Genomic DNA, 19,078 nt, shown 5'->3' on the forward strand with positions numbered 1-19,078 from the left:
CTGGTATGCATGGCACCCCTTATCCCCATTCTGGTATGCATGGCCTCCCTTATCCCCAATCCTGGTATATATTGCCCCCTCATCCCCAATCCTGGTATACATGGCTCCTTCGTCCCCAATCCTGGTATGCATTGCACCCTTCATCCCTAATCCTGGTATGCATGGCACCCCTCATCTCCAATCCTGGTATGCATGGCTCTGTCATCCTCAATCCTGGTATGCATGACTCCCTCACCCCCACCCTGGTATGCATGGCACTCCTCATCCCTATCCTGGTATGCATGGGCCCCTCATCCCCAATCCTGATATACATGGTACCCCTCATCCCTATCCTGGTATGCATGGCACCCCTCATCCCCAATCCTGGTATGCATGGCTCCCTCATCCCCAATCCTGGTATGCATGGCTCCTTCATCCCCAATCCTGGTATGCATGAAACCCCTCATCCCCTATCCTGTTATGCATGGCTCCCTCATCCCCAATCCTAGTATGCATGGCTCCCTCATCCCAAATCCTGGTATGCATGACAACCCTCATCCCCTATCCTGGTATGAAAGGCATCCCTCATCCTCAATCCTGGTATGCATGGCACCCCTCATCCCCAATCCTTGTATATATGGCACCCCTCATCCCCAGTCCTGGTATATATGGCACCACTCATCCCCAATCCTGGTATGTATGGCTCCCTCATCCCCAATCCTGGTATACATGGCTCCCTCATCCCCAATCCTGGCATGCATGGCACCCCACATCCCCAATCCTGGTATGCATGGCTCCCTCATCCCCAATCCTCATATGCATGGCACCCCTCTTCCCCAATCCTGGTATGCATGGCTCCATCATCCCCAATCCTGGTATGCATGGCTTTTTCATCACCAATCCTGGTATGCTTGGCTCCCTCACCCCCATCCTGGTATGCAAGGCACTCCTCATCCCTATCCTGGTATGCGTGGGCCCCTCATCCCCAATCCTGGTATTCATGGTACCCCTCATCCCTATCCTGGTATGTATGGTACCCCTCATCCTGGTATGCATGGCACCCCTCATCCCAATTCTGGTATGTATGGCCTCTTCATCCCAGAAACCTGGTATGCATGGCACCCAATCCCTCATCCTAGTATGCATGGCACCCCTCATCCTTATCCTGTTATGCATGATACCCCTCATCCCTATTCTGGTATGCATGATACCCCTCATCCTGGCATGCATGGCACCCCATCCCTCATCCTGGAATGCATGGTACCCCGCAGTCCTATCCTGGTATATATGGTACCCCTCATCCCTATTCTGGTATGCATGGCAACCCTTACCCCTCAATCCTGGTATGCATGGTCCCCTCATCCCCCAATCCTGGTATGCATGGTCACTTCATTCCCCAATCCTGGTATGCATGGTCCCCTCACCCCCCAATACTGGTATGCATGGTCCCCTCATCCCCCAATAATGGTATGTGTGGTACCCCTTATCCTGGTATGCATGGTCCCCTCACTCCCCAATCCTGGTATGTGTGGTATCCCTCACCTCCCAATCCTGGTATGCATGATCCCCTCACCCCACAATCCTGGTATGCATGGTCCCCTCACCCCACAATCCTGTTATGTGTGGCCCCCTCATCCCTTTCACGCTGTACACACATACAAAAAAATAAACAGTTATACTCACCTTTCTTCCCTGTGCTCCAGCGCTGCGGTGTCCTGTTCTGCCGGAGGTCGGGGAAGGAGAGTGGCACTGGAGTACGCGCGTGCCCATACCGTGCTGTCCAGCGCCATTTTGCTGAAGACACACTGCAAATGTGTCTTCAGTAAAATGGCGCCGGATAGCGCTATGTGCATGCGCCGATCTGACGCCTCACTCCTGCCCCGGTCTCCGGCGAAGAGAAGCACCGCGGCAGCGCTCCTGACGGTCAGGCAAGTATGTAAGTATGGCGCCTGAGATCGTGGTATGCGTTCACTGCCTACGCATACCGCGATTTCTGGCGCCATACACTCCTCTTACCTGTAACGGCTGGATGCGTGCTTCTGTCTGGAGCTAGACGCGTGTCGCGCATGCGCAGTCTATCGAGGCTTCCGACAGAGATACGCATCCCCGGTTATATTATAGATATACCATCAGGGCCGGTTTTAAACAAAGTGGGGCCCAGGGCAAAAGTTTAAAGTGGGGCCCCAAATTGTAACATATTGCACCATCACACAGAAACATTTTGGTTGTACTTACATGGACTGAGTTCAAGCCACTAAGCAAGCGTGACAATACTGATGTCGTTCAACGCTTGTTTCCCCTCCTCTTTATACAGGCTGAGGAAGAATGATGGAGACAGAACTATCACTAATGAATCAGTCAGTCTCCATGCACCATGTTATCAGTAGTATATCTGCAGTTTGCACCAAACGATGTGATGCTGAGAACAATGATTTTTGTTCCGGCATAAACTATTCAATCACTCGAATAGGTAGCATTTTGTTCAATTAGTACAATATACCCCATAGTCCTCCACATAGTATAATGCACCCCATAGTTCTCCACATAGTATGATGCACCACAACATCCTCCATATAATATACTTCTGTATTGTCGATCACGCTTGATTAGCGGCCTGAACTCAGCGCATGTAAATTCAACCAAAATGTTTCAGTGTGATGGTGCAATATGTTACCATTTGGGGCCGCACTTTAAACTATTTCCCAGGGCCCCACTTTGTCTAAAACCAGCCCCCCTCAGAGTATAATGCAGCCTCACAGTCCTGCAGTATTATGGCCACCATGTACTCACTGATTTATATAAAAACAAATATAATACTTCTCTCTCCTTGATCCCATGCTGCTCCGCACTCTGCAGCGAGACTCAGCAGCTCCACTGCCAGATGCACAATTACAATATTCTGTCCCGATCCTCAGGGTGATTGGCAGCCCTTGCTTTGGAGCTCTGCCTCATTTAACTCCACAGCCCTGCACACTGACACTTGAGGGGCCAACTGCCATTTCACCCATTAATTCCCCCGCAACCCCTGCACGCTGCTCGCATGTCCCGCTAATTGCAATAAAAGACTGTTTTCAGTAAGAGCTGCTTTTTCTTCACCTCTTTTTACTTTGGCTATTCAACCACTTCCTTCATGATTTCCATCCTATAAACACTTGCCTGACATAGTTTACTAGTGATGTCTAGGTATGATGATTGCATCATTCATTTAAACAATTATCTGCTTGTGTAAGCAAACCTTTACTGTAACCAAAATTAAAGGCATATTGCCTTTTGTCCAAATGTAGTATATGTTACTTGCAGTCCAATGTATCACCACAGATAACACACAGCGATAACTCTTTGAGTATCGATAATGTATGAATAATAGCATCATACCATTACTAAACAAAACCTAATGCTGCTATAAAAGGGACAGATAATACCACCACATCATAATCACATATTACTATCATACTGGTAATGGACAAAAAGCTGTGCACTAAGTAAGTCCAATATTACAACAATACAGTGACCAAATAATAGTAAATACTAGGAGAATTATTTGAGCATTGGTGCCTCTCTATATTGATTTGTATGGAAATTATGAAATTTAACGGACTAGTGAGTGCCATAAATGTAAGATATCTGAACCCATTTAACTGAGGGCTCATTTGTTGCAGTATAAAATCTCATGTCTGAAGCCTCTTTTATTTACGTTCATGAAAAATAATGCTGTTATCATAGAAAATAACTATTGTAGCATGGATAAGAGTGTATCTCGTATGTTCTATATAATGCATTTACACATATTGTATTTGACTACGTTCGGACCGCCCATAGACTTTAAACATCCGGATAGTCCCCATTCTACTTTGCAGTGATGTTCTAAAACATCACTGCATACTGGGACAGCTGCACAGGATCGTGCAGCTGCGGAAGGGGAGAGCCGGCTGTCAAATACAACAGAGTTCCCCATAGAGAAGGCAGAGATGGTTTGCTACTGACTCTGTCTTCCCGATCACTGTATACATAATGCAAAACAAGCGCTGTGTATACAGTAAGAGGAAGCGCTAAAGGCACTTCCTTCTGAGCCAGGTGTAATGTATTTGCTGGGTGTAGGGAGGGAACAGGAGCTGCTGGGTCCTAGGAGACCCAGTCATCTCTACTATGGAACAAGGAGGCTGATTTTTCACTGTAACTGTGGCTAGTATACCAACCCCAGCTAGAGGTGAAATTAGTTAAAATAAATATTTTAATGTTAAAATGCCCCATAAGGGGCTTTTATGACCTTATGGGGGCATAACATGTTAAATAAATGAAAAATAAATAAATAAAAAATTAAAAGTAGGTAGAAAATAAATATTTAAATATAAAGCTTGCTACCATTCTAAATCGCTGTTACCTGACTCCCATGTTAAAAAACATATCCAAAATATGCTATGGAAAGGGGAACAAATCTTAAAATGCATTATAGTAGTGCTTTGTGGTAATAAAAGAAAAAATGGGAAAAACAGACACGTATTTCCTTTATTTTCCCCCGATATCACCTGAATTAAAAAAAAAAGAGAGACAAATGAAAATAACTTAAAAATAAGATACAGAAACCTGTTTGTTGCATAACGAATGCCATGTATAGCATTACCGTAGTTTACGGCATAGCCATGCTCATTGTCACTAATTATAGTAATGGACATAGAAATTGGGTAATTATGCAGTTATAAAAATGTAGGTCATGAGGAGAACACATTGAGTTGCGGAAAGACGCAGCAGGGTGCAAAGTTAACTGATTTACTTGATATAAAATGTGAGATGAGATATATTCAGGTTACTAATACGGTATTGAGTAGAGAATGATAAGAGAAATGCTTTCTCAATCAAAAGACTCTTACTTTGATTTAGTGTCTCAGATCTCGGTGATTTATGCACTTTTATCTTCTCTGCTATGAATTGCACAAGGTAGCTTGGTGGTATTGCATTTAGATAATGTAAATGTGTAACCTGTAAAAATGAGTATCAGCCTCGCTCTGCCTATGTGCTTTCTTTCCATATTAGATGGCACATGAAACAGCCGAGGTCCTTATGCAACTAATCACTTTGTCAGATGGTATTACAATACAGTGCTGCACAGTATAGTCACTTCTCAGACTGCTCTCTGTTGGTGACCAAAGATCCAGATTCAATATGTAAATGAAGCTACATGTACCTGCAAATTCTAAAAATACTAATCGAATCATTTCCAGTAAATTATCCTGTCAACTGGCTTTCGTACAAGAATAACAGCTGGGTAGCAACCTTTGAACGGCAATGCTATTAAAGAAAAATGCCCACGTTGCTTTAGAATTGTTCATAATGCCATAATAGCTATTCTCATAACATATTCATGTTCATATTTATGTTAATTATTTAAGGTTGAAGCTGGATCGAGCGGAAAAGCTAATTAATGGACTCGGTGGAGAAAAGCAGCGTTGGAGGGGTATAGCCATTCAACTGGAAGATACATACCAGAACATAGTGGGAGACATGTTGCTAAGTGCCGGCATTGTAGCCTATTTGGGTCCATTCACTGCGGAATTCCGACAAGTATGTAGCACTGGTTAATAAAACGTACTTGGAATGAAGATGCAATATAATGTATGCTGTACATTTCATTCATTCATTCATGTAGTTAATTTCCAGTTGCCATCTTTATTGGTCCATTATTTAGGCGAGGGTTGGGTTGTTGTGCAGAAGCACACAAAGCAGCCACTTATATAGCAATTAAAAAAACTGTGAATCTAAGGTGCTTTATTACCTTTTATCACCCTGAAAGGGGTTGTCCACTACTTAGACAACCCTTTCCTAAAAATGCTGAGTAACATAAGAAAAGCTCATACTTATAATATTCCTGTGATGTCAACATCGGGTCTTCTGCCTCTTGTTATGTTACATAAGCGCTGCAGCCAATTAGAAGTTATTGATCAGCTACTGCTCCTCAATATTCAATCAGAGCAGATGTCCACTCTGACAAAATGGTAAAGACTGCAGCTGGTCAGTGGCCACTGATTGGCTACAGTGCTCAAGTGACATAACGATACACTTGAGTTTGGGGAGATCGGATGTTGACATCAGTGGGGAGGTGAGTATAAGCTGTTCTTATGTGACTTAGGGGATTCTGGCATTTAAGATAGGGTTGTCCAAGTAATGGACAACCTTTTGAAGATTTATTCTGGTCCTCAAATAGTCTATGACTATTCATACAATATAATGATGCATTTGAATACTTGTCCATCTACTTAGATATGGTATATAAAAACTAAAAGATATAAGTTTAATTTTTTTAATATGTGGGATTGCCTATTGAATTAATTTATGTGATTATTATTTCATGGTAGTATTTTATGTAACTCCCACTTATTTTGTAGTCATCACCTATTCTTTGGATAGTCAGTGACTTGTTGCAGCTGGTATTCTACTGAAAGTTATAGGCAATGAAAATCCTGGGCTGGTAAATGCATTTAATATAATTAATCTAAGCATAGACATGACATACTGTAGACATGAAAAATGTTGGGCTATCAAATAGTATGGACAATGAAAAATGTTTTTGTGAATTTGAGGTAATAAACATCATGCATGGTGAAGGTGCATTATCACATTAGGATTTGCTTCACATACAAAATTCATGTGTGTCACAAATCTAAAAAAAAAAATAGACTTTATTGTGAACAGATTCCACACAATAGTCTCTCTCCTTCCCTTCTATCTTCTTCATCTTCTTCACTATCTTCTGCCTTTCCCTTTCCCCCTGCCCTTTCTCTTTGAGTTCTTTCCTTTTTCCCTTCCATCTTTCCTCCCCTCTGTTTTGACTCACCCCAAACCCCTGAATTTACAACTTCTCTCTCTCTATCCGGGGATAACATGACAGAGAATGGTCTCCTCTATTTCAGGTGTCAGAAGATCTCAGTGTTTGGCTACACATACGCCTGCACTGGTTTGATCTGCTTTGCTTTTCAGTTAGCTATTCAGATTTCTCTTTGTTGGTTGTAAGGGTTAAACACTCCTGCTTGTCTCCTAAAGCTTTCTATTCTGAGTTACCTCAGCTGTTCTGATTTGTCCACTCCCCTCTGGTATGAGTATTCACCTCTTAGCTTGGGTAGTTGCCAGTGATAGCTTGCTATATCTTGGAATTGGTTTGGAGCTGTAAGCTGTGGAAAGAGAAGTAATTTAGGAGATTGCTGTTTGGAAGTTTTACTTATCCCCATTTTGGTTTGCCTCTCCCTTCCTTTCACTTTATACCATTTCATAGTCTGGGTGCAGTAAGAGTGATTGCTCTCACTTTCACTCTTTCCCTCCCCTCTCTCTCCATTCTTCTCTATATTTCTCGCCATCTCTCTCCATCTCTCTCTCTCTCTTTCGCTCCCCTTTCTCTTGCCATCTTTCTCTTTCCCTCCTCTCTCTCTTAGCTTCTCTATTTCTCACCTTCTCTCTCTTCCTCTCTCCATCTCTATCCCTTTCTCTTTCTCTCCCTCTCTCTCATTCTCTCTTGCTCTCCCCCTCTCCCACTCTCTCTCTCTTCAGATTGTCACCCCCCCTCCACTACCACCATCAACGCCAGCGATTATTTAGTTTCTTATGTCATCATTATAATATCATATTGATGGCCTTATTTTTATAATAAGTTGTCTCACAAAGTCAACACCTCTACATATGACAAATTAATTTTACTTAATTTAGAGGGGGCAACTTCTTGAGACCCCTTTTTCCATGTTCTCGAAAAGAGAGCTATTCTCTGGCACCTCACTCATCAGACAAAGCTTTCCCTCAGCTGCCAGAGCAGCTGTATTCTGTAAGTGGTTGTCTCAGATGCAACAACCCATAAAAGTGCATGTTTCCATTAAATTCTGGATGATTGGGAAAATGGTCCATTAACATAAATATAATAATTGCCTCAAAAAGGTTAAGACAAAGGGATCACACACACATATACACGTTGCTTCAATTTTATTTTTATTCTAAACTTCCCTTGTATATTGACATTTTGCTTGAGCAGATTTGATGTATTTTTTATATTCTACTGGTGATTTACTATTCTCTCTGAAAGGTTTTGATAAAGACCACTACAGTACATTTGCAAAAGAACAAGAATAGCCTGTGTTTTTCTTCACTTTAGTTTGCTTCAAAATCATCATGCTTTATCAAGCAGGAAATGAACTGGCAATAAACTCTAGGCACACAATTTAGGGATGGAAAAAGAATTATAGTGAGCTTGTATGTGGACATGGGTTTAAGAATATTTTGAGTGGGTGTTGTAATTTCAAGTAATTTGTACCTAATTGTCTACTTCTCTGTCACTTTGAATGCTATTACAGTGAATACAATGTAACTTTTACTAAGTTTATGTAGTTTAAGGAGTAATTTTATTTCTCAAGATGTAAATGTGAATATGCACACAAAGGATTGACAATGCAATAACTATATACATATTACTATATATTACATCTATGCATAGTACTGCCATGCTACTACATAGTATAGTGTATTAGAATATATTGTACTGCCATGTTACTACATTCCTGTGTATAATATTTATGTAACTATTAACAATATTGTTTCAAAAAACATAAAATTAGATCTTTATAGAGCTCATTTCTTGAGCTGTGTATAACCTCGTCCACACCACAGCTTTGTAGTACATTGTATAGTGAAAGCTGCTAATCAGTGCTGGGGGCATGGTTGGACCAGGAGGCACCAGGCTAGCTGTCCTATAGTGATAATCTCCTGCTGATAAATCACTGATTGTAATGAAACAGCAAAACACAGATCAGTAAGTGACACATCGCTGGAGTCAGGTTCTCGTCCCCTATATTATGGTGCTCTCAGATTACATAGCAAAAACCTGGTGACAAGGATATCTTTGAATGTTTAAATATTTTTTTCATAATATAACATAGCCGCATGACAAGCTTTAAACCAAATTGACTGGAGCCAAAACCTTGTAAGATAAATTGGTTCCCAAGGAATACATTAATAAACAAACTAAAAAAGTAAGTAATAATTATTTCCTATATAACTTTATGAAGGAAAATATGCTTACTTTCATTAGGAAGATAATCACTATCCTACATTAAAATGGTCGCTATTTTGTTACAATGGCATAAACCTGTCCTACAACATTAATGAGCATGTGCAGTAGTAAGCTCGGCTGCTGTGACATGGAGATAGCTTCACAGTATATGGTATAAGCTTTCTCCAGGTCACAGCAGCATCTCAACATTCAGAAAGACAAGTTGAACAGCAGTGTGGGCAGCCTTCTCTTACTTCAGCACCCCTGGTATCTATAGCAGTAGGTCAAAATATTCTCTGGGACAACATCTTCCTACATATGATAGTAATCAGGCTTTATTTTCATACATGTTATAGCCCATGTTTAGTGGTGTTGAATAGTGTTGAGCCACCCCCGTAGTGTTCGAGTTCGGTTCGGTTCGTCGAACACCCGTGTGTTCGCCGAACTGTTCGTCGAACTGTTCGTCGAACACCTTCGAACACCATTAAAACCAATGGCAGGCAAACAAAAACACATAGAAACACATAGAAAACACCTTCAAAGGTGTCCAAAAGCTGACAAACTGCTCAGAAGACACAACTAACACATGGAAAAGTGACAAGTACATATAGTCATGCGAAAAGAAAAGAGGTGGAGGAGTAAAAGGAGGGGGAGACACAGATATAGGCATGTCATGCCCTTCTAAAATCCAAAAAGTGAGAAGCCGAGACGGCCAGTCCGCTCCTGCCCGTGCCACCTCCGTGTCGCCGGGTTTGTGCCAGAGCCGCGGTGAACCCTGACGGCCAGCCCCCCTCTCCCAATACTGGTGCCTGTCCGCTGGTGGGTCGAGAGAGCCCCCCTGTGGTGGAGGCAGCTCTAAGCTTTTTAATTTAAATTGTCCCTCTAATTTGAATGAATACACTTTAAATCCATTTACAAGGATCTATTGGAGGGCAAGTCTCATGCCAGCAGCCGCGTAATTCCAGCTCCAGTAGCGTCCACTAAAGCTGCTGCAGTTAAAAAGCTTTTATAAGGATCGAGCTCGGCTGTCCACCGCAAGGCATCCTAGTGCCAGTCCCAGCCCCTATGCCTTGGGGTGCCTCCTGATGCTCTTCACTAAGTATCCCGTGGTCCCGAAGCATTTCCTTTGAAAAAATTAAGTGTCCAAACTACAGGTGGTGTAGCTTGCTTAACAGCCGGGATAATCCGCTGACTAGCAGACACTGCTACTAGGCACAAAGTATTTCCTGGGCTAGATGCAGTTAAAAATTTGTAAGTAGATACTCTCGTTGGATGCTGAGAAAGCATTCCATAGAGTCTCCTGGCACGCCATATATGATTCTCTTAAAAAGCTTGGGGTAGGGGTCTAGGGGACCCTTTTATAGCCAAAATCACGGCCCTGTATCACAATACGTCACCTAGGCTGAAGATAAATGGAACTGTAGCACCGAGGGCTCGGTTGCGACAGACGTATTGCACCTCACCCAGAGGTGTGATATCTCACTCTCAGATAAGGATGGAGTGTGGATCAGGACCCGACACCTGCATGCATTACACCACATTGCCGTGGGGCAGGGCGACCAATATGCCCCTGAGATGGGCACGACAGTCCCTGTCCCTGGCTGGAGTGGGGGGAGGGAACACTGAGGAAGGGGAACCCTGCAGTGCAAGAGCAGGGAGGAAGCAGTTCCTGGGTGCATTGAGAAGGGAGTATAAAAGGTGGGCACCATCTTAGTTCAGTGCAGAGAAGTCTGAGCAGAAGTGGCAGGGAGCAGGGGCTCTGCATGAGCTCTGCTCCGGAGGCGGGCCTAGTAACAGAGGCCCAGGCCTGCAAGAGGGAGAAGGAAGGAAGAGGAGCGGAGAAGGCTCCAGGAACGAGGAATGAAGGGATCCCAGGGGTGCGGACGGGCGAGTCGCCACCGCACGCCCGAATCCACCTGCGTGGAGGGGTCAGGCCAAAGGGGGAGACCGGTCCCCGAACTAGTGGAGGCAGGAAACGACCCTCAGCTAGAAACCGGAGGCTCTGACATTTTATGTGGCGCAGCCCCTTGCTCCACCCGCTAGGAAGGCACCACATAGGGTCAGGGAAACTGGCGCCAAGTTTACCAAGAGGAGGCCCGAGGCAGCCGGACAGAAGTGTTGGTAAGAAAGGCCAGACAAAGGACACACAAAGGGGGTCCTGTGAAGCGCTCCAAAGTTATCTGGGAGTTGTCTGAGCCCCTCACCTGGTGAGCACAGTACGACGTGGGCAGCCGTTACCTGCAGACGTGGTCTGGATAAAAAGAACTGTGAGTAAAGGCCCTGAACTGCATCACTGACTCCGTGTCGTTACTGCTGCTGCCCTGCACCATCACCCCCATCCTCCGCATACACTGCCCTGAGGCTATACTCCTCCCGTGGGGAGTTATGCTACGCTCTGCTGCACCCACAACACCAGCCTTAGCGGTCTGCCCTGTAGCGGCGGTTCACTCTGACCACAATCCACGGGTGGCGTAGTCGGACATTTAAACATCAAAACCACATAAATAGTTCCGCCACTGGTTTGACCGCCCTGAGCCACGGAACCGGATCGCCGCCACGAAGACTACAACCACCAGCATCCACCAAAAAGGGTCCGGCTCCGGGTGTCCCAAGGCCCAAGGGGTGCGTCAGAACATTTTCATCACCTTTCACAATCACCAATGGGACAAGGCAGGGATGTCCTCTGTCCCCTCTAGTGTTGAGCCACCCCCGTAGTGTTCGAGTTCGGTTCGGTTCGTCGAACACCCGTGTGTTCGCCGAACTGTTCGTCGAACTGTTCGTCGAACACCTTCGAACACCATTAAAACCAATGGCAGGCAAACAAAAACACATAGAAACACATAGAAAACACCTTCAAAGGTGTCCAAAAGCTGACAAACTGCTCAGAAGACACAACTAACACATGGAAAAGTGACAAGTACATATAGTCATGCGAAAAGAAAAGAGGTGGAGGAGTAAAAGGAGGGGGAGACACAGATATAGGCATGTCATGCCCTTCTAAAATCCAAAAAGTGAGAAGCCGAGACGGCCAGTCCGCTCCTGCCCGTGCCACCTCCGTGTCGCCGGGTTTGTGCCAGAGCCGCGGTGAACCCTGACGGCCAGCCCCCCTCTCCCAATACTGGTGCCTGTCCGCTGGTGGGTCGAGAGAGCCCCCCTGTGGTGGAGGCAGCTCTAAGCTTTTTAATTTAAATTGTCCCTCTAATTTGAATGAATACACTTTAAATCCATTTACAAGGATCTATTGGAGGGCAAGTCTCATGCCAGCAGCCGCGTAATTCCAGCTCCAGTAGCGTCCACTAAAGCTGCTGCAGTTAAAAAGCTTTTATAAGGATCGAGCTCGGCTGTCCACCGCAAGGCATCCTAGTGCCAGTCCCAGCCCCTATGCCTTGGGGTGCCTCCTGATGCTCTTCACTAAGTATCCCGTGGTCCCGAAGCATTTCCTTTGAAAAAATTAAGTGTCCAAACTACAGGTGGTGTAGCTTGCTTAACAGCCGGGATAATCCGCTGACTAGCAGACACTGCTACTAGGCACAAAGTATTTCCTGGGCTAGATGCAGTTAAAAATTTGTAAGTAGATACTCTCGTTGGATGCTGAGAAAGCATTCCATAGAGTCTCCTGGCACGCCATATATGATTCTCTTAAAAAGCTTGGGGTAGGGGTCTAGGGGACCCTTTTATAGCCAAAATCACGGCCCTGTATCACAATACGTCACCTAGGCTGAAGATAAATGGAACTGTAGCACCGAGGGCTCGGTTGCTACAGACGTATTGCACCTCACCCAGAGGTGTGATATCTCACTCTCAGATAAGGATGGAGTGTGGATCAGGACCCGACACCTGCATGCATTACACCACATTGCCGTGGGGCAGGGCGACCAATATGCCCCTGAGATGGGCACGACAGTCCCTGTCCCTGGCTGGAGTGGGGGGAGGGAACACTGAGGAAGGGGAACCCTGCAGTGCAAGAGCAGGGAGGAAGCAGTTCCTGGGTGCATTGAGAAGGGAGTATAAAAGGTGGGCACCATCTTAGTTCAGTGCAGAGAAGTCTGAGCAGAAGTGGCAGGGAGCAGGGGCTCTGCATGAGCTCTGCTCCGGAGGCGGGCCTAGTAACAGAGGCCCAGGCCTGCAAGAGGGAGAAGGAAGGAAGAGGAGCGGAGAAGGCTCCAGGAACGAGGAATGAAGGGATCCCAGGGGTGCGGACGGGCGAGTCGCCACCGCACGCCCGAATCCACCTGCGTGGAGGGGTCAGGCCAAAGGGGGAGACCGGTCCCCGAACTAGTGGAGGCAGGAAACGACCCTCAGCTAGAAACCGGAGGCTCTGACATTTTATGTGGCGCAGCCCCTTGCTCCACCCGCTAGGAAGGCACCACATAGGGTCAGGGAAACTGGCGCCAAGTTTACCAAGAGGAGGCCCGAGGCAGCCGGACAGAAGTGTTGGTAAGAAAGGCCAGACAAAGGACACACAAAGGGGGTCCTGTGAAGCGCTCCAAAGTTATCTGGGAGTTGTCTGAGCCCCTCACCTGGTGAGCACAGTACGACGTGGGCAGCCGTTACCTGCAGACGTGGTCTGGATAATAAGAACTGTGAGTAAAGGCCCTGAACTGCATCACTGACTCCGTGTCGTTACTGCTGCTGCCCTGCACCATCACCCCCATCCTCCGCATACACTGCCCTGAGGCTATACTCCTCCCGTGGGGAGTTATGCTACGCTCTGCTGCACCCACAACACCAGCCTTAGCGGTCTGCCCTGTAGCGGCGGTTCACTCTGACCGCAATCCACGGGTGGCGTAGTCGGACATTTAAACATCAAAACCACATAAATAGTTCCGCCACTGGTTTGACCGCCCTGAGCCACGGAACCGGATCGCCGCCACGAAGACTACAACCACCAGCATCCACCAAAAAGGGTCCGGCTCCGGGTGTCCCAAGGCCCAGGGGGTGCGTCAGAACATTTTCATCACCTTTCACAATCACCAATGGGACAAGGCAGGGATGTCCTCTGTCCCCTCTCTTATACATCCTAGTGACGGAGCACCTGCTCTCATCAATTCGCCATAACCCCAATATTAGGTGGATTGAGGTGGGAGGCACCGAGTACAAGTGCTCTCTATTTGCTGATGATGTCCTAGTATATATCACTCAATCACATATATCCATCCCTGCTGTTATGGCTGAAATAGATCACTTTGTTACATGGTAAAATTTTAAAATCAATGCAGCGAAGTCTGAGGCCCTCGATGTCTCCCTCCCTAAATCCATGTAGGATTCCATCCAGTCCAACTTTCCCTTTGCCTGGCCCTCACAGGGTATCAAATACTTAGGAATTCCTATTCATAGAGACCTCTCCCATCTATGTTATCTTAATTTTGGGCCCTTTATTGAACAATTCCATACAGACCACGTTTGGCAAGTTAGAACTGTAAGATTCACTACGTGAACCACTGGTGTTTTGTGGAAAAGCACATGTACACCGCGTTCCAAATTATTATGCAAAAAGTGTTTAGGAGTGATAAGGGAAGAATTTGTTTGTTTGTCAGTTAAACTCATTGATGGTGATGTGTGTCAGGGCTCTTTATATCACTGTAAGCAATTGCAGACACCTGTGCTAATTAGTTTGGCAGGTGTGTCCAATGAAAGGCAAGACTACTTAAGAAGGCTCTCTCACATTATTAAGCAGCCTACATTTTCTGCCAAAATGGGAAAGAAAAAGGATGTGTCGGCTGCTGAGAAGCAACAAATTGTGGAGTGTTTAGGTCAAGGCATGACTACAATCAACATTGTGCGATGATCAGGATGAAGTGTCTTGGCAATCAAGAAGTATGTAGCTGATTCACAGTACACACGTGTGCGTGCTGATAAGGGCAAATTGAGGACTCTTTCCTACAGGCAATTACGTCAGGTTGAAAGAGCAGCGGCAAAAAAGCCTTGTCATAGCAGCAGACAAGTTTTTGAAGCTGCTTGTGCCTCCAACGTCCCCCGAACAACAAGATGCAGGGTCCTTCAGAGGTTTGCAGCTGTGCATACGCCATCCTGTCGACCTCCTCTATCCACTTCACACAAGCAGAAACGGCTCCAGTGGGCCAAACATTACATGAAGACTGATTTCAAAACTGTTTTGTTCACGGATGAGTGCCGTGCAGCGCTCGATGGTCCAGATGAATGGAGTGGAGGATGGCTGGTTGATGGACACCCCACGCAAACACGGCTACAGCGCCAACAAGGAGGAGGTGGAGTAATGTTTTGGGCTGGAATCATGGGGAGAGAGATTGTCGGCCCCTTTAGGATCCCTGAAGGCGCTAAAGATGAACTCCATAATGTATGTGGATTTTCTCAAACAGCACTTCCTGCCATGGTTCAAGAAGAAGAACCGTGTATTTCACAGCAAGATCATTTTTCTGCATGATAATGCACCATCTCATGCTGCACATAAAACATCTGCATCTCTGGCTGATATGGGCATAAAAGGGGACAAACTTGTGGTGTGACCCCCATGCTCCCCTGACCTCTACCCCATTCAGAACCTTTGGAGCATCATTAAAAGGAGTGTCTATGATGGCGGGAGGCAGTTCACATCTAAGCAACAGCTCTGGGAGGGTATTCTGTCCTCATGCAAAACAATTGAAGCAGAAACCATCCAAAACCTGACAAATTCAATGGATGAGAGAGTTCAGAAGCTCCTTTCGAACAAGGGGTCCTATGTGAAAATGTAACATCACCTAGAATAAAGTTTTGAGTTGAAAACTGTTTGATTTCAGTTTCTAACAACCTGCTAATGCTTATAATTTCAAAAATGACCATTTTTTTGGTCTTTATTAAAATGAAAAGGTTGATCGAAAAGTTTGGGGGATCTAAGAGTGTGGCAACCCAGTAGTCATGATTACTTCGAATTCTGACAATATGAGGGTCATGCTGCAGGTAGTGCAGCAAGAAGGCACTTATGTGTCTTGCGCATCTCGGAGCCCCAAAATTATTTTCCGGGCTAGATGCAGCTAAAAATTATTTTTAATTTTAAATCTGGTGAAGCTTATTATAGATGGCCTAATAGGATCAGTGCTGCACACTGCTACAAAGCCCAAATTATTTTCCAGTCAAGATACAGATAAACATGATTAGTAATTTGAAAGCTTAAAACGGTTGGTAGGGTGATTTTAACCAATCATCAAGCTTTTACTCTCCCCAGGATGACACAGGGGTAGAAAAGTCGTTTCGGATCCATGATTTGTTCATCTTTATGAACGTGAGTCTGTCTACATTATCAGTGGAGAGCCGCGTGCGCTTATCTGTCAGCACACCACCAGCAGCGCTGAACACACGTTCAGACAGAACGCTGGCTGCGGGGCATGACAAGATCTCCAAGGCGTAAGTGGCTAGCTCCGGCCATTTATCCAGATTGGAAGCCCAAAAAGAGCAAGGGTCCAGTGACACAGTCGTGGCTTCAATGTTTACTTGGAGATACTCCTGTACCATCGTCTCTAGGCGTTGACTATGTGTCAGACTTCTTGTCTCCTGTGGCCTTGCAAAGGATGGGCTAAAAAAGTGGTGAAATGATTCCGCAAAATTGATGTTACCAGCAGATACTGTGGTTCTGTTACGGTTTGAGTGCTGAACACTTGACGGTCCCACGGTTGGCAAGTTGGAACTGTGAGATTCACTACGTGCACCACTGGTATTTTGTGGAAAAGCACATGTAAGATTCTGCAACAGTCTCTGCTGATACTCCTGCATGCGTGCATCCCTTTCTATGGCAGGAATAATTTCTGCAAATTTACTTTTGTACCGGGGATCTAACAGTGTGGCAACCCAGTAGTCAGGATTATTTCTAATTCTCACAATTCGAGGGTCATGTTGCAGGTAGTGCAGCAAGAAGGCACTCATGTGTGTTGCGCATCCAGGAGCACCAAGTCCCTGTTGTGTTGGTGGCGAGGTAACAATCATGCTTCCTTCCTCTGTCCTCTCCCCCCAACCTCGCACAACAGAAATGTGATCAAGGTCTCCCTCATCTGATGAGTCTTCCATCAGTTCGTCCTCCACTTCTTCCTGGGCTCCTGCACCTTCCTCACTAGTTTGGCTGCTACCATGCGCCCTGGTAAAATCATCTCCCCCACCCTCACATGCCTGCCGCCCTGGTGCTGCCGACCGTCTGGACCTTGCAGATGTTAGCCCTTCCGCATACAACTCCTCCTCCTCTACTTCCTCCACCTCCTCTTGTGCCACCACCTGACTCCGAATTCTGTTTAACATGTGCTCCAGCATGTAAATCACCGGAATAGTCATGCTGATAATGGCATCGTCAGCACTAAACATCTTCGTCGCCATTTCAAAACTGTGCAGAAGGGTGCATAGATCCTTGATCTGAGACCACTCCTCCAGCGTGATTTGCCCCACCTCTGAATCTCGTTGGCCCAGGCTATACGTCAGAACGTATTGCACCAGGGCTTGTCGGTGCTGCCACAGTCGCTGCAACATGTGCAGAGTTGAATTCCACCGGGTAGGCACATCGCATTTTAGCCGGTGAAGTGGCAGGCCCAACGACTTCTGTAGAGATGTAAGTCGCTGAGCTGCGGGATGCGAATGGCGGAAGTGAGCACACAGCGACCGTGCCCTCTGCAGAAGGCCATCTAGTCTGGGATAGTGGGCTAAAAATTGCTGGACAACCAGGTTCAACACGTGAGCCATACAAGGCACGTGTGTGACATTGCCCCGGCGAAGGGCCGCACCCAGGTTTGCAGCATTGTCGCACACGGCCTTCCCTGGTTTCAGGTCCAGTGGAGACAACCATTCATGAAATTGGTTCTCCAGAGCTGACCACAACTCCTCAGCTGTGTGACTCACATTTCCCAGACATTTCAATGTAAAAACCGCCTGATGACGTTGAGCCCTACTGCCAGCATAGTAAGGAGGTGTGCAGGATCCCTTCTGCGCAGTTAGAAAGCTTGTGGCATGACCAGACAGGCTTTGGGTGCAGGTGGAAGACCGAGAGGAGGTTGAGGAGGCAGAAGCAGTGGAGGAAAAATGACATAAAGAGGATTGACGCACAACTCGTGGGGACGGCAAGACTTGGACAGCAGCCCCTTGTCCTGCTGTCACCATAGTTACCCAGTGCCCAGTCAGCGACATGTAACGCCCCTGTCCATGCCTACTCGTCCAAGTGTCTGTGGTGAAATGCACCCTGTCACACACAGAGTTTCTCAAAGAAGCGGTGATGTTGTGTGCGACATGCTGGTGGAGCGCAGGCACACCTTTCTTTGAGAAGTAGTGCCGACTGGGCATCTGGTACTGGGGCACTGCGACGGACATAAGGTCTCGAAAATCCTCTGTGTCCACCAGGCGGAAAGGCAGCATTTCTGTAGCCAAGAGATTGCAGATGGTGAAATTCAACCTCTTAGCTTTCTCATGGCTAGGAGGAAATGGTCTTTTACTTGTCCACATCTGAGGGACCGAGGGCTGGCTATTGTGCTTAGACGGGGTTGATAAGGGTGTCCCCGGCAAACTGCCGGTCTGTGAGGAAGATGCAGGCGGACATGTTAGGTTGCCTTGATCCAAAGGTGGTGCTATCGATGTCGGACAGCGCTCAAGACCAGCTGGTGTTACCACCTCCAAAGAAAATGATGACCTGCCAATCACGCTGGCTGTTGCGGGTAAAGAGGTGGCAGGTCTGCGCCCCAAAACAGGTGTGACTGCTGTCCCCCCAGTCACAGAGGATGAAGAGGCCGCGGATGCACAAGATATGGCAGACGGTGGTTGGCCCGGCCGGCTAGACCGCATTGTAGCACACTGAGCTTCCCACTGCAACTTATGCTTCATGTCCATGTGCCGGTTCATGCATGAAGTACTCAAACTATGTATTTTTTGGCCTCTACTTAGCTTTTGCTGACAAATGTTACAGATAACACGAGTTGGGTCATCTTTATCGATCTGAAAAAATGCCCAGGCTATGCAAGGCTTAGCACCCATGCGACCTGAAGAGCCACCACGACTTGTGGTGAGAGGCAGAGTTGTGTTTGAGGATGCAGTTGTTGACGTGCTTCCAGTACTACGTCTCTGTCCAGGAAGGCGCAACCTGATCTCGTCGTCACT

General features: G+C 46.3%; 1 protein-coding gene across 1 annotated transcript in view; it reads left to right on the forward strand.

Moving 5' to 3' along the window:
- Positions 1-19,078, forward strand: part of LOC141165727 (dynein axonemal heavy chain 3-like) — a 2,796,342-nt gene that overhangs the window by 2,363,671 nt on the left and 413,593 nt on the right. The window contains exon 59 of the mRNA XM_073651577.1: positions 5,367-5,538. Coding sequence (XP_073507678.1) covers positions 5,367-5,538 — 172 coding nt within the window. The remainder of the gene's footprint in view (positions 1-5,366; positions 5,539-19,078) is intronic.

This window comes from Phyllobates terribilis, unplaced genomic scaffold (assembly GCF_046119375.1).
Source record: "Phyllobates terribilis strain yellow unplaced genomic scaffold, ASM4611937v1 Scaffold_11__3_contigs__length_659146591, whole genome shotgun sequence".
Lineage (NCBI taxonomy): Eukaryota > Metazoa > Chordata > Amphibia > Anura > Dendrobatidae > Phyllobates > Phyllobates terribilis.